We start from the raw sequence: 15,305 nt of genomic DNA on the forward strand, positions 1-15,305 counted from the left end.
GTGCACACTGCAACTTACATTGACTGAGATGTATCCAGCTGGGGGTGTTCAGATATTTTCACAGCTGTGGGTGTGGTTAGGACTTGGTATGGTCCTTCCCACCATGGGTTGGCCCAGTTCTTCCTCTTGCAGTTCTACACGGCCATCATTGAGTCCATCCTCACCTCTTCCATCACAGTGTGGTACGCTGGAGCCACAACCAGGGACATTAACAGACTGCAGCGTATTGTGCGCTGAGTAAGACATCATCTCCATGATGGACTAAAAGTTGTAATGGATTAAATAAATTTACATCCACTGAGGAGGCCATCGATGCAGCACAAACTGCCTGTATGCATGCTGGTAGAGATTGGGCTACAGCAGGGGTGTCAAACTCATTTTCACAGAGGGCCACATCAGCATAGCGGTTGTCCTCGAAGGGCCAGATATAACTTATACATATAGCTAAATGTAATAAATGAATGTAACTGCTCCTTAATGTTAAATGTCTCATTTATTTATTATAACTTTTTAAAGTGACAATAACAATTGCATAGAAAACATGTTTGCCTGTTACTGCATAAATCCATTTAAATTGTGTCTGCTTATGAAAACCCACATAACTCCATTAATGAAGGATCAAACTGTCCAAGTGAATAAAGTAAAATATAACATATATAAATATAATATAAACAAAATAACAAAAACTGAGCTGCAAAGAACATTTATTACACAAGCAACAGTTTACAAAAAAAGCTGCACCCAGCTTTGCATGGTTTGACAACAATTTGTCTGCATTCACACATAAAACCTGCAAACATTAAATAATTACAACAGCATCTAAACATAAATAAAATGTAATTAACTAAAATACCAACATAAAGGTTGACTCAGTTAACAACTGTATTTGTCAAATTCAAAGTTTATCTTTGAGTAGATGCTGCCCATCTTTGAACACACCAAGTGGATTCTCTCTCTACCATGGATTGATCATGTTCTGAAAATGGCAAACAAAACAAATTTCAAGCACAATCATGAAATTGCAAACAGTTTTATAATATTATGATGAAGTCCTCAAAAAATTCTTACCCGTTTGTTTTCTGACCAGATGTCTGACACTGTTTTCCCATTGCCAGTGTGTCAATGCCTGGTTTTAGGTCATGTGCTGAGGCAATACGTAGAACAGCATGGAGGTTGTCATCTGTGAGGCGTGACCTGTGCTTGTTTTTGTTCAGATTCATTATGGGAAAAAACTGTTCGCACAAATAGGTGCTCCCAAACATAGAACACGAGCAGCATGAAGTCGAAGCTGTGGCATCAAACTAGGGGGCAGCAGACGGTAAAAGTCTTGGACTTCAGCATCCTGAAGCTCCATCTGTAGGTGTTGGGGTGCAGTGCAGACATCAGTGATTAAAGGATTGGCGAAGATGTCAAAGCCAGACTGTTGTGCTCTGAAGTCAGAGAAGTGCCCATCAAACTCAGTTTTTAACGGGCTCATTTTGGAAGCCAACTGAGCACATGAAAAAGTCTCAGGAAATGAGGCTGACATGCTCTGACAAACAGGAAAATAGACAAGATTGTTCTGTTTCACTTGCCACATCCATAAATCCAGTTTACGCTGGAAAGCGGTGATAGTGTCGGACATCTTCGTTATGAGTTGTTTGCGTCCCTGCAGCTTCTGATTTAGCTGGGCAAGATGGTCTGTTAAGTCACATATCACGGCAAAGTCACACAGCCACTTTGGATCTGACAGTTCAGACATGGGGTTTCCTTTACTCTGCATATAAAGAGCAATTTCTTCCCTGAGCTCAAAAAACAGCTTGAGGACTCTACTCCTACTCCGCCACCTTACTTCTGTGTGGTACGGCACATCCCCATCTCCAGCAAAAACTGCTGGAACTGACATTGATTCAGGCCACGGGCCCGAATGAAGTTTCCTGTTTTCATGAATGTGGAAAATGTGGAAACACTGCCGTTTAGTGGCAGTAGGCCGTCACTTTGCGGCCATTGTAGACGAAAGGCATTGTGGACAGTGTAGTTTCGACAAAGCACGCTCTTAAGTTATGTTTTGATAGAATGGAGGTCACGTGCAGTTTGGATGCTCGTGACCGTACCCTGGTCCCCTGAAATTTTAAACGTGCCTGAAAATCAGCAGCTTTAGATCAGTTGAAGCTCCTCAGTGGTTTCCTTAATGGCAGATGCTGATCTGTTACCTGCAAAGTCTGTGAACACGGAAGTCTCCTTGGTGAAACAGCTCAGTCCAAAGTCAATGAGGCGAGCACGCGGGACACTGGAGCTCGTCTCAATCAGGACATTTTCAATTTTGATGTCCCGATGGAAGATGTCTCTCAAGATCCACAGCTGTCTGGATCAGCTGTTTCATGATGATCTGGAAGACATCACAAAAACCCAATGAGGAAAAGAAGGGACAACTTCTAGAGCTGCTTCTCAGGAGGACAGGGTCTGTTTTTCTCTTAGTTCTAGTCTTTGCAAACTTCTCTGTCTGTTTGCATCAAACACTGAACTAACATGTTCAACCAGATTTCAGTCAAACATCAGAACTTCAGGAAGTTTCTTCAGGAGTAGAAGGAGAACATCTGGAACAAATAGAGAATGTAAACACAAGCCTACCTTAACTTCATCTTCCTCTATTTTGCCTCCTCTGCTCTTCAGGTAATCCTCCATGTCTGTGGCTGGGATCGGTCTCTCCATTACAAGGATGATCTCCTCCTTCAGATCGTACCAGTCCAGCAGAACCACGGGGGAGGCTTTATCTGGAGACTGTAGCTGTGGGTCTTTGAGCTTCTGCATGACGGCCACCTCTGCGCAAATGAACTGTCCGTGTTCATCCTGAGGAAGCACCACAAAGAGAGGATGAAGAGGAGAACTGCAAAGGAACACATTCAGAGCAGAGATCTTCATCATGACTTCTGCAGCGCTGCATGACTCCCACTCACCACCTCTGTATTTAGATCGAAGCCTTTTTCAATGCGTTTGATGGCCACCTGCAAGACACAAACACATGTGGTCAGAAAATCTGAAGGTGAAAAATCCGACAGACGACAAACTCAGACATTTCAGATTAAACCTTCAACTAACATGGACCAGATGAAGCAAAACCATCTATGTTTTCAATGTGTTTTCCAATGAAAGCCAGAAGCTCGTTCACTGCAGCTGCATGACAACCACTGACCTGCAGGTTGTCTGATCTGCGGAAGCCACTAGAAACCCACATCCAAAGCCTGCTAATTGATTAAAAAATCACTATCAGATTGGATGTAGCTGATGTTTATCTAAATTCTCTACCTTTGGTAGTCTTGACAGAGGAGGTCTTGGTTCCACTGAGAAAGGTGCTCTTTTCCACAATCTTTTTCAGTTTCTCCAGAAAATCTTTCTTATTCTTTAATGTCTTTACTCCAGTGGGCTTCATGGGCTCTGCAGGCTCAGATGGCTCAACTTTCCTCTTTTTGTTTTCTTCATCATCATCATCATCATCAGAGCAAGCCTTTTTTTGGCTTGTGTGGTCCTGCCATCCTCTTTAGACGGGACTCTTTTAGACCGGCTGCTGCTTGTTTTTTCCTCATCTTCAAGAAACAAAATACAGTCAAACAAAAATCACAGTGAAAGGGAAAAATCATTTAAAATTCATAATATATTTCTAACATTTTAGACCATGAATAGAGACAGAGTTGGACAATTAAAACCACTCTTCACAGAGAAATGAACACCTTCAAGAAGAAGTCTGGACAGCATGAACATGGAGAGACAATTTTTTCCATGAATTTAGGACCATCCTAGCAAAAACCTTATCTCTGTTTTTACTTAATATGACGTGTTGGTCTTTTTTGTGTTGGTGAAGGAGTTGAAGTTCTGATAAGGATAAGCTATTAGAAAATAATTTGAGCATTTTGGAGTTGATGCAGAGATTCTTCAGCTGGACTGAAGTTGAGTCATGGCCCCTTTTTTGCCCAAAACGGTTCCAGAAAGAAGACTTTAAGTCCAGGTGCCATGACTCCACTTCAGGACAATGTCACCTGGATAAATGAGAACCTTTATCGACACAAGGAGCTGGAGCTTTCTAACAAACTGTTTAAACTCAAAGTTAAAAAAAGAAAAGAAAATTAAAAACAGGAGAATTTTGAGAAATGCTGCAAATGTTCCCATGATGCAAATCTAAGACACATTGATCACATTTTCACAAATATCCTTTATCTCCCCTGAATCTAGAATGGATTTGTCCAATTGTCCACAAAAAAGGAAGATTTATAAATGTTTTTAAACACCAATAGTGACAGAGAACAACAATATCTGTCTTTCTATCTAAAATTTGTTTTAAATGCAACAAATGCAGCTTCTTGGTGGTATAAAAGCTACAATCCATCCATCTGTGCTGATGGAACTGATCTCTACTTTCCAATCCTTTGATTTCATCCTTTCATTTCAAAATGCTCAAACTCATGTTTTTCCATCACGGATACACAGCCAGTTCCATCATTTGTTACTAAGCAGAAAGATTCAATTCTGATCATCAAGATTAATTTCTAATTATCCTAAGTTTGATATGTCTTTGAATGAATGTATGAATGCTTGTTGTATTGTTTTGTGCATTATTCCAGGATTGCTTGAAATAAACCGTTTCAAAATTAAAATCAAAGATGACAATATTACACCTGACAAAAAGAGAGACTCACAAGTAAGAAGTAAAAAGTCCAATTTCTATTACCTACAGAAGTTCCTGACGATTATATGGTTAAAAAAAACAGAAGCAAAGATGTAAGTAAGATTTTATATCAATTTGGTTTGGTTTTAATCCCTTAGTTTTTGATTAGAAAACATTTGAAGATCGTTTAAATAGTTTGTGGCCAGGTGCTAAAATGAGCTATTTGTAGCCACAATTCAGTCAGGTCACAATTTAGCACTTTGCATACACAAATTGGAAATTTGTTTATGCAATTTCCAATTTGTGCATACAAATTATTAGTTTGTGCACACAAATAATAATAAATAAACTACTAAGGAATTTATTTGATAAAAACTGGATCAGACTGATGTAGCTGATGTTTATTTAAAGTCTCTACCTTTGTTAGTTTTGACCAAGGAGGACTTGGTTCGACTGAGAAAGGATCTCTTTTCCATGAGCTTTTTCAGTTTCCCCAAAAAGTCTTTCTTATTCTTTAATTTCTTTACTCCAGTGGGCTTCATGGGCTATGCAGGCTCAGATGGTTCAACTTTCCTCTTTTTGGTTTCTCCATCATCATCATCAGAGCAAGCCTTTTTCTTTGGCTGGTGTGGTCCTGCCATCCTCTTTAGATGGGACTCTTTTAGACTGGCTGCTGACCTGAGCTACCTCTTTCTTACTCTATATTATGACGCATAGAAAAAAGGACTTCTCTTCATTGATCAATATTTAAATTCAAGATTCTCTGCAACTTTCTGTTCAGCAGATCTCTCTCCACTTTAACCCACCTGCAGCACCACATTGGTGGGACTTGGGAACGAGAAAAACGCTCAGTAAAGTCCGCTCTCTATACCACCATCGGCTCACATACAGTGAGCGAAGAAGTGCTTATGACAGTTCTCAAAGAAGTGGAGGCCATACTCAACTCCAAACCTTTGGGCTACACCTCAGCTAATGTACCTGATTTAGACCCGGTGTTTGTTGATAGGACGGCCTGATGGTTCATTACCACAAATGGTTTATCCACAATCTGAGATTTTTGGTCGTCGCAGGTGGAGACAATCACAAGTGCTGGCAGATAGATTTTGAACTGTTTTTCTAAGAAACCCTTTGCCCAGCCTGAAGACAAGAGGGAAATGGAGGTCTCCTCCTCCTGACGTTTTGGTTATCATGATGGTGGATCCACAACTACCTCGATTTCATTGGCAGGTCGGAAAAGTGACAAAAGTATTCCCGGGGGCCAGATGGACATGTCATAACAGAGGAGGTTCAGATAAAGGACAAGGTGTACACAAGTTCAATCATCCGCCTCATCGTTCTGCCTGAGATACCGCATGACACATCAGAAGTAAAAGAGTAGTTTATAGGTAGTTTTATAAGGCGAGAAATTAACATCACCCAGTGAGGGCCCTTAGGCAAGACCCTTAACGCTACTGCCTCCCGAGCGTGGTTAAGCTGCAGCTCACCGCTCCCCCAGGGGATGGGTCAAATGTGGAGAAGAATTTCCCCATTGTGGGATAAATAAAGTATCAATTATTATTATTATTATTATTATTAGGTGTTTTAGGAGTACACATTTAACATTAAATGTGGGGGCGACAATGCTGTTTTTGTATTCTTTGTTTTGTTGGTGTCTCTTGTGACTGGGGAACAACTTTTTTGCGAAATACATTTGTTATTATTTATGGGACTTGTTTCCCACAACATGCACTCAACCCTGTAACCATAACCTTTTTTATAATTTAGAAGAATCTAACAGGACCACATGATTTTCTAGACTTGACATCATCAAACAGTTTTCTATAAGAATGGGTGGAGCAAAGGGATCTTCTCTCTTCTACTGGTACTTTCACATAACAGCACATAAACAGATGGATGATGGGAAGGGGGCGGACTTGCTCCACACCTATGGTCCTGGCCACAACTCAGAGGTGAATTTCGAATGAACTCCTGCCGCTCTGCAGCAACTAAGTCCTAGAAAATGACAGTCTTTAAAAAGAAATTAGCCTAAAACGTGTCAGAAAGAAATTGTTGGTTTTTGTAAAAGTTGTCTCATTTTTGTCTTTGTTGAAGCTGCAGATGATCTAGTATGAGGCAGCCCATCTGTTACCGTTTTTTTGTTTGCTCTCTGGTCCATTGAATTAGTTCCAAACATCACAGCATCTTCTTTCCTCATCCTGTAAACTCCTGGTGCAAAGCCCCTCTGCCTCCATGATGTCTGCACAGTGTCAGCATCTCCTGCCAGGAAACAGAAACCATTTTTTTATGACTTAATCAAATTACTGACCCATTTGGTTTTCGTGTTTTAGCATGTAGAGCTGTGGAGAGAGAGTGTGAGATGCAAGATCAGAGCAAATCCTGAATGAGAGAAAATCAGTGTTTGCTGACCTGGAAGGAAAGCTTAGTGAGAAACACAAAGTTTTAGGAGTTTCTTAGTCAGAAAACTGTTGAAAACCAAAGATCTTTACTTCACGTATGAAGCATCTGGAAATAAGACATGTTTGTGGTCAAAGTTCAGATTGAAGTTTCCCACCAAACTCAGCATCCTGTGGAGGAAAATCTCATGGTTTGTCCCGACACCTGCTTTACTCTCATAATCTCAGTTTCCAACATTGATCTGAAGCTGAAAACAGAAAAAGCTTTTTTATCATCTGTTTTTTTAGGGCGGAAAATCTGTCTTTACTGCTGCTTTCCTTTGGGTCAGTTTGAACTTGAGCAGCTTCAGGGGTGTGAAGGATGATGGAGTTTGATGGAGGTCGATAGAGGATGAAGCTGTAAAGAGGAACTGGGACGCTCAGTGTTGGTGTTTTCTTCACCAACACTGAGCGTTACATCCCTTCTCACGGACAAGGGAGAAAAATAAGTAACATAAAAATCACTAAGATAAAAGTCATGTTTAAGGTACTGAAATCCAGGAAGTTTAGACACCACTGGTATAACCATTCATTAAAACAAACTTGCTGATATAATGAGTTTGTTTTTCCAGACAAAGTCACATAGCAGTTTATCAACGGTTTTGCTTATGAAGTTGCTGACATAAAGAGACTGAGCGGCATAAATGACTCTGGAGAGCCCTTCAGCCTCAGAGAGGAGAATCCGACCTTTCGTGGAAAGATCACGTAAGAGCCAGAGTTTAAACCTATTTTTGATTTGATCAATAATTGGAAGAAAGTTAATATTTCCTCTATCATTTTCAGTTTTGGATATTATTACACCAAGATATGTGACTAATGTATTTACAGGAATATTAAAGAGCGAATCCGAATCACAATATTTAATTGGGAGAAGTTCACATATTTTCTAATTTAATGAGAGTCCAATAATAAAATCTTGGGATTTCAATGTTTGAAATGGGAAATAATTTTTAATTTTGTAGCTCAGTTGGTAAGGTGCAGGACTGTCATGCAGGAAACCAGAGTTCAATTCCCAGGGGTGGAATGAACAATTAATGGAGCAATTACCATAACAATAATGAGCAATTAACATTACCCAGGGAGGGTCCTTAACGCAACTGCCTACCTCACAACATGAGAGACAATGAACCACCTGCATGTAAGACGTGGAGCGCCTCAATCAAGTGGCTGGAATAATATAGAGGAATATGTGTGCAGAATATGGACTGGAAACCCCAAGATCAAAATGGAAAACACCCCCGAAGGTCGTAGAGAATGAAAGGGCAAAGATTCTGTGGGACTTCCAGATCCAGACTGATAGGATGGTAATGGCGAACCAACCAGGCATTGTAGTGGTGGATAAAGAACAGAGGAAAGCCGTTGTGGTGGATGTGGCAGTGCCAAGCGATGGGAACATCAGGAAGAAGGAACGTGAGAAACTGGAGAAATACCAGGGACTCAGAGAAGAACTGGAGAAAGCATGGAAAGTGAAGGTGACAGTGGTGCCTGTGGTAATTGGAGCACTCGGGGCAGTAACCCCCAAGCTAGAGGAGTGGCTACAACAGATACCTGGAAAGACCTCAGACCTCTCAGTCCAGAAAAGCGCAGTGCTAGGAACAGCTAAGATACTGCGCAGGACCCTCAAGCTCCCAGGCCTCTGGTAGAAGACCCGAGCTTGTGTGAGTGACCACCCACAAAAATTGCATAGTTGCGTGACTTCTTACAAATTAAAAAATTATTACAAAGAATTTTAGAAAATAATTTCTAAACATTTAGAAGTTATAGACCACTTTAACATGTAATTTAAATTATTTAGAAAAGCCCAACAATAAGTCAATAATAAGTAAATAATTAAATCATAATAATATTATTAATAATCAATAGTAAGTCAATAATAAAAATAAATACATAATAAGTCAATTTAAAAAAATCAAATAAGTCAATAAATAATAATAATAAATACATAATAAGTCAATAATAAGTCCAAAAGTTAACAATAGATTTACCCTAAAAAAAACAAAAAACAATAGATTTACCCCACTGATTCATGTGAGTGATCAATTTGGTATAACACAGATGCTATGGTGTCGGGTTTCAAGTGAACAGTCTGGCCAATCTTATCAAAATCTGTTTCCACAAAATGTTTTGAACATAGCCAGACTGTATTGCTAGTCTGTACCACAGTGATCCATCTGGGTCAGTTCTTGTGATAGCTAAGGCTTACTTTTTCCTTAAGTTTGAATCCATTGGAAACCTGCAAGAAAAGTTCAGTCACTCAGTCAAAAATGTATAAATCTATATTACTATAAGAGCCTAGTCCTAGTATGCTGTATATAGGTTTAACAAAATAAAGTTTACATTTATGTCGACAGCAAATTATACGTACATCAACAAGCAGCAAGTTGAAAACAGCCCAACAGCATCATCATGCATGTCAATAGGTGTACTATTATGCAGCCCCTGCAGCCTTAAAAGAAAAAACTATATAATACCTATCTGTAAAATGTTATGCTTTCCTCCTTCATGGACCAATTTGTCCGATTTTGGCAATTGAAACCCGGCAATGAACTGGCATTTTGCAAAAAAATGTGTTCACATCCATACAGTGACTTGACCTCACCAAGATGGCGGTGCTCTCCTCCCTATGAGCAATCACGTGATGTCTCCTCTAGCAAAATAGCTCATTGGTCTTATTTCCGCCTTGCCCTCCCACATGCGAAGAGGCGTCACACGTATTCATTTTGTAGTAGTTTTGTACAACATGCTACTTGCTGTTGGTTGTCCCCGGAGTAAAATTATATTGCAGTCTCCCTGTGCATAACCAAGGTACCCTAGATTTTTTTTTGGTGAAACATACTACAAATAATCAGAAACCGGAAAACACAAATGTGTACCGCGTGACCCGTTTGCTCCTGATTTCCGCGTTAGACGATCTTTGATACCGGTGCCTACTTGACAGGTCTTTAAAGTATCTCGGCCCATCGCGGGGGGTGTTACCAAGATGGCGGAATAAGCGGTTACTTTTTTCGGGGCTCCGACGCTTTACCTGAAATAATAACTCTTTCTATATGACAAGTTCAACCAAAGCTAAAGAAAATACCAGCAAAGAACTCTCAAACCGATTCAGCTTGAAAGAGGTTTGTTTACCACTGTTTTCGTTATATTTTTCAAACTTCGACGTGAAGAAATGGCTAACACTAGCAAAGACCATGAGTACCATCTAGTGGCTTCAGGACAGACGTGCAGCGAGGGAGAAGTTGAATGGATGGAGGAACAGGAAGACATCTCACAAGATCAAACGAGAGTCAACAGACACCACACACCGGTAAAAAGCCCAAACCCTAAAAAGATTAAAAAGAATGCTCCACAAGAACGCAAGGAGGAAATATCCAACAGTGTCCTCTTTAACGCGATTCAAACCCTGACAACCAAGTTTGACACTCAAAGTGAATATCTGAAAGGATATGAGTTTCAACTGCAAGAGATCACAGATGCAGTTAAACAAGTTAAAGAATCTGTTGATGCAAATACAGCTGCTGTTAAAAATGTTGTGGAAGATGTGAACCGCCTCAAACTGCAGATGGTGTCTCTGCAAAAAGAAAATGCTTCTCTCCGTGAAATGTGTCTGGAACATGCAAGATATAAAAGAAGATGGTCTCTGCGACTTATTGGCCTTCCTGAGAAAGAAGGGGAAATCACACGAGATGAAACTCTCAAGATCCTTTCCAAAGTGATGTCGGTCAACGTTGAGGAACTACGACACTCAGTGGACACAGTGCATCGGCTGGGACAGAAAGGAAAAAATAACCAACCAAGACAAATTATCATCCAGTTTGGAATGAGAGTTGTTCGAGAACAAGTCTGGAGAATGTCAAAAAATGCAAAAATCTGCAAAGATCTAAATGTTCGCTTCAAAGAAGACTTTTGCAAAGAAGACAGGGAGACTCGTCAGCGTCTTTGGCCGAGAGTGGAGGAGGCGAGGAAGAGAGGACTCAAGGCCTTTTTAAAGGACGGCTACGCGGTCATCGATGGTCATCAGGTCACTGCTTGAAACCAACACTCCTTCATCTAGACTGAATGGACAAAGACATCTTCCTGAAGAAGAAAAGAGAAAATAAATCCAAAGCTGGTATGTTATTGTGTTGAATGTTATTACAGCTTTGAGAAAACCGATTAGAAAAATGTGAAATTGCATTATAGCCCTTTATGGAGTTAATTGCTTTCCAGCTATTCTTTATGGTTCTTTCTTTGTTATCTTTAAATGTTCGTGGTTTTAAGAATGTAACAAAGCGCAAGGCAATTTTTCTTTACTGTAAGGCACAAGTTAACGTGAACTGTTTTTTCTTTCAAGAGACACACAGTAGTGAAGAAGATTTTGATTTTTGGAAATCTCAGTGGGGCAGTGGAAACATTTATTTATCTCATGGAAGTCCTCGTTCAGCAGGAGTGGCAATTTTCTTACATAATTTTGATGGTAAAATTGTTGATCATAAAAGTGACACAGAAGGTCATTGGCTAATGGTTAACATTGAGGTGGACGACACTAAATATATTCTTGTTAACATTTATGGTTTCAATAATAGGACAAAAAATCAGAAATTCCTCACAAACATAAATCACAAGATAATCAACTGGAAACAGATGTATGCAACTGACAAGATTATTGTTGCAGGTGATTTTAACGTAGTACCAGATGAAAACCAAGACAGACATCCAACTCAACACAACTCTCCTCATTTCAATAAAATTATTTCTGAATTTTCTAACTCTCTCGACCTTATCGACATTTGGCGTAGACAAAATCCAAATAAGCTTCAATACACCTGGAATAACTCTCAACACTCTCAACGCTCAAGGATTGATTACTGGTTAGTAACAAGTAATCTAACATCTTCAACCTTGAATTGTAATATCTCCCACTCTCCTCTCACTGACCACTGTGCTATCACTTTGGCTCTTTCCCCTGAAAAAAATCAACCAAAAAATGGAACATCCCACTGGAAATTCAATAATAGCCTTTTAAATAACAAAAACTTTTGTAAAAAAATCAAATCACTTATTCCTGAAATAAAAGAAATACAATACCTGTCTCCTATTAATAGATGGGAGTGGTTGAAATTTAATATTAGAAAAATTGCAATTGTAGAAGGAAAAATTTTGGCTAGAAAAAAAAGACAAGAACAGACTGAAATAATTTCAAAATTAAACACTTTGTGTAATTTAACTCAACTGAGTGAGGAAAATGTCATTGAAATTAACAAATTGCAATCTAAATTAGATGAACTCTATACCGAAAAAGCCAAAGGAGCATTTATTCGTTCAAAGGCAAAGTGGATGGAAGATGGAGAAAAAAATTCAACTTACTTTTTTAACTTGGAAAAAAGTAGACAAAGGAAAAAAACAATCACTAAGTTACAGATAGAAAACTCTCTAGTAGACGATCAAAACAATATTAAGGACTATATCACCAACTTCTATAAAAATCTTTACACTACTCAATATTCAAATCAAAACACACTTTTATTTGAAAGGTTAATCTATGATAAAGTCCCTAAAATAGACAAGACATTTAGAGATCTCATGGAATCTGAACTTACTATAGATGAGCTTGATAAAGCTGTTTCCCAGATGGCCAGTGGTAAATCACCGGGACCTGATGGAATTACAGCTGAGTTCTACAAACACTTTTGGACTGACATCAGAGAAATGTTGTTTGAGGCATTCAATGAATGCATCGACGAACAGATGTTATCACCTACAATGAAAAGAGGCGTTATTTCCCTTTTACCCAAACCAGGCAAAGATGTGTTATTAATTGATAATTGGAGACCAATCACACTTCTTTGTTGTGACTATAAAATACTAGCACATATCTATGCTAACAGACTGAAATCAGGAATATCTCAGATCATAGACGAATCACAATCAGCATTTATTAAGGGGAGACATATTCACCACCACACTCGCTTAATCTTAGATATATTAGATTACAATCAAATTATTCCTCAGGATAGTCTTATCCTTTTTTTGGATTTTTTTAAGGCCTTCGACTCATTAGAACACGCCTTTTTGTTTAATGCCTTGAAAACCTTTGGCTTTGAATCAAAATTTTGTAACATAATTAAAATGTTTTACAAAGACATAAGTAGCAACATTGCACTCAACCGAGGTTTCTCAAACAGTTTTCCTGTTAATAGAGGTGTTCGCCAAGGATGTCCAATTAGCCCGCTGTTGTTCATAATTTCAGCGGAATTACTAGCCATCTTTCTTAAATATTCTCCAGATTTTGAGGGTATTAACATTTTCGACAGGGAATTTAAAATTAGTCAATTTGCTGATGACACAGCTTTATTTTTAAAGAATAAAAATATCGTACCTGTTGTTATCAATAAAATACTTTTGTTTTCAAGAGCATCTGGCCTTACCCTAAATCTCAAAAAATGTGAAATCTTACCTATACATACCTGCAATCAAAGTATTATTGAAAACATACCTGTAAAAAGTGAAGTGAAATATCTTGGTCTAATAATAACAAAAAATAGTAATGATAGAGAAAGTGTAAATATCACTCCCAGACTAAAAACAATACAGAAAACTTTAAATCAATGGTTGGGACGTGGCCTATCAATATTTGGCCGCATTCTATTATCCAAAGCGGAAGGTTTTTCAAGACTTGTGTATCCCTGTCACTCATTATATACATCCCCAAAGAACATCAAGTTGTCTAATTCTATTCTCTTTAAATTTATTTGGAAAAATAAGACTCACTATATACGAAAATCACAATTGGTCAGAGATTATAAAAATGGCGGTTTAAAAGCTTTAGATGTTGAATCACAGATTGTAGCGTTTAGAACGAAATGGTTAAAAGGCTGTATTTCCCAGCCTCATTCTATGTGGTATCATATCCCAAACAAACTCTTCGGTAAGGTCGGGGGACTGGAGTTTTTGCTGAAGTGTGATTATAATATTTCAAAAGTACCAATAAAACTATCAAACTTTTACAAACAAGCCTTAGAATTTGGGAAGATGCTTTTCAACCATAACTTCTCCCCTCACAACACTGTTTTATGGAACAACAGATTTATAACTGTAAACAAGAAATCCTTGTTTATGTCTGAATGGTATGATAATGGTGTGTATTTTGTCCATGACTTGATGCATACTGATGGAAGGCTGTTATCATACTATGAGTTTGTAACCAAATACAAGATTAAGGATTCTAGTAACTGTTATAACAAAGTCTGTAAAGCAATTCCCATACCTCTACTTAATCTCATTCAAAACATACTACAATACAATGAAATCAAACCACAACTTTCGGAGCTGAAAATTAATAATATTCCCCTAAAAGATAAAAAATGCAACAATAAATTAATAACTCTAACCTTTAAACAATTAATTTTCTGCAACTTTAGTATAAACAATAGATGCGATTTAGAAACCACCCAAATGAACAAATCTTTTTCTTTATACACAAAGTACCCACTTCCTCCTAAAATGAAAGAAACGCATTTTAAAATAATATCTAAAATTTACACTGTTGGAGATTTTTTACATAAAAGATTCAAATTTGAATCGGAACCATGCATATTCTGTTCATCTGAAACTGAAACATTAGAACATCTGTTTTACAGTTGCAACCAGGTTAAAATATTTTGGTCTGATATACACAATTGGTTGTCACTCAAAATTTTAAATATTCCCTTTTTTTCCTTATATGATGTTCTTTTCTATATGGAAAATCTGGACCCGGGAATTTCTGATGTCATTAATGTTGTTATTATTTTATGCAAACATTTCATTCATTTGTGTAAATGGAAAAATACATGCCCTTTATTTAGTATTTTTTTGAATTATTTTTCTGATTATTATAAGTGTCTTAAATGCATTCCTAACAAAAACAAGAAAACTACAGTCATTTATCAAAATATATCAAAAGTATTATTATTTTGAATTGTTTTGGCCTTGCCTTTGCCTATTATTTCATTTTTGTTTCTTTTTATTTCTATATGTGCATTTATAACGTTTGTTCACCCTAATTTGGTTTGTATATGAGCATCTAAAAAAAAAAAAAAAAAAAAAAAAAAAAAAAGGCACACACATTGTTAAAAATATTACTATTTTTCGTTTTTTCAGTCTTATATGTGTGTGATATTAACAATTGTTTATTGAGCAAGTAAGTGACTGTGAATGTCTGTAAATTGAAAAATGTACAATAAAGTTTGTTTAAAAAAAAAAAAAAAAAAAAAAAA

The 15,305-nt window shown here is 37.8% G+C and overlaps 1 protein-coding gene across 4 annotated transcripts; it reads right to left on the reverse strand.

The window, feature by feature from the left end:
* Positions 1-553: 553 nt before the first annotated feature.
* LOC105357264 (serine/threonine-protein kinase pim-1-like) lies at positions 554-8,032 on the reverse strand. 4 transcript variants are annotated; one of them, XR_002873889.1, is made up of 6 exons: positions 6,768-8,032; positions 3,286-3,563; positions 2,937-2,984; positions 2,611-2,829; positions 1,069-2,368; positions 554-976 (listed from the first exon to the last, which is right to left on the reverse strand). XR_002873889.1 is itself a non-coding variant. In XM_020699510.2 (5 exons), the coding sequence occupies exons 1-4, from the start codon at positions 3,212-3,214 to the stop codon at positions 2,297-2,299; spliced, it is 381 nt and encodes a 126-aa protein (XP_020555169.1). In that variant the 5' UTR covers positions 3,215-3,230; the 3' UTR covers positions 554-976; positions 1,069-2,296. The 4 variants fall into 4 exon arrangements, 2 of the variants coding, with proteins under 2 accessions (XP_020555169.1, XP_020555168.2); XR_002873888.1 differs by having other exon boundaries at positions 2,611-2,984; XM_020699510.2 differs by lacking the exons at positions 3,286-3,563; positions 6,768-8,032 and adding an exon at positions 3,173-3,230.
* Positions 8,033-15,305: the final 7,273 nt, after the last annotated feature.

This window comes from Oryzias latipes, chromosome 9, assembly GCF_002234675.1.
Source record: "Oryzias latipes chromosome 9, ASM223467v1".
Taxonomy (NCBI): domain Eukaryota; kingdom Metazoa; phylum Chordata; class Actinopteri; order Beloniformes; family Adrianichthyidae; genus Oryzias; species Oryzias latipes.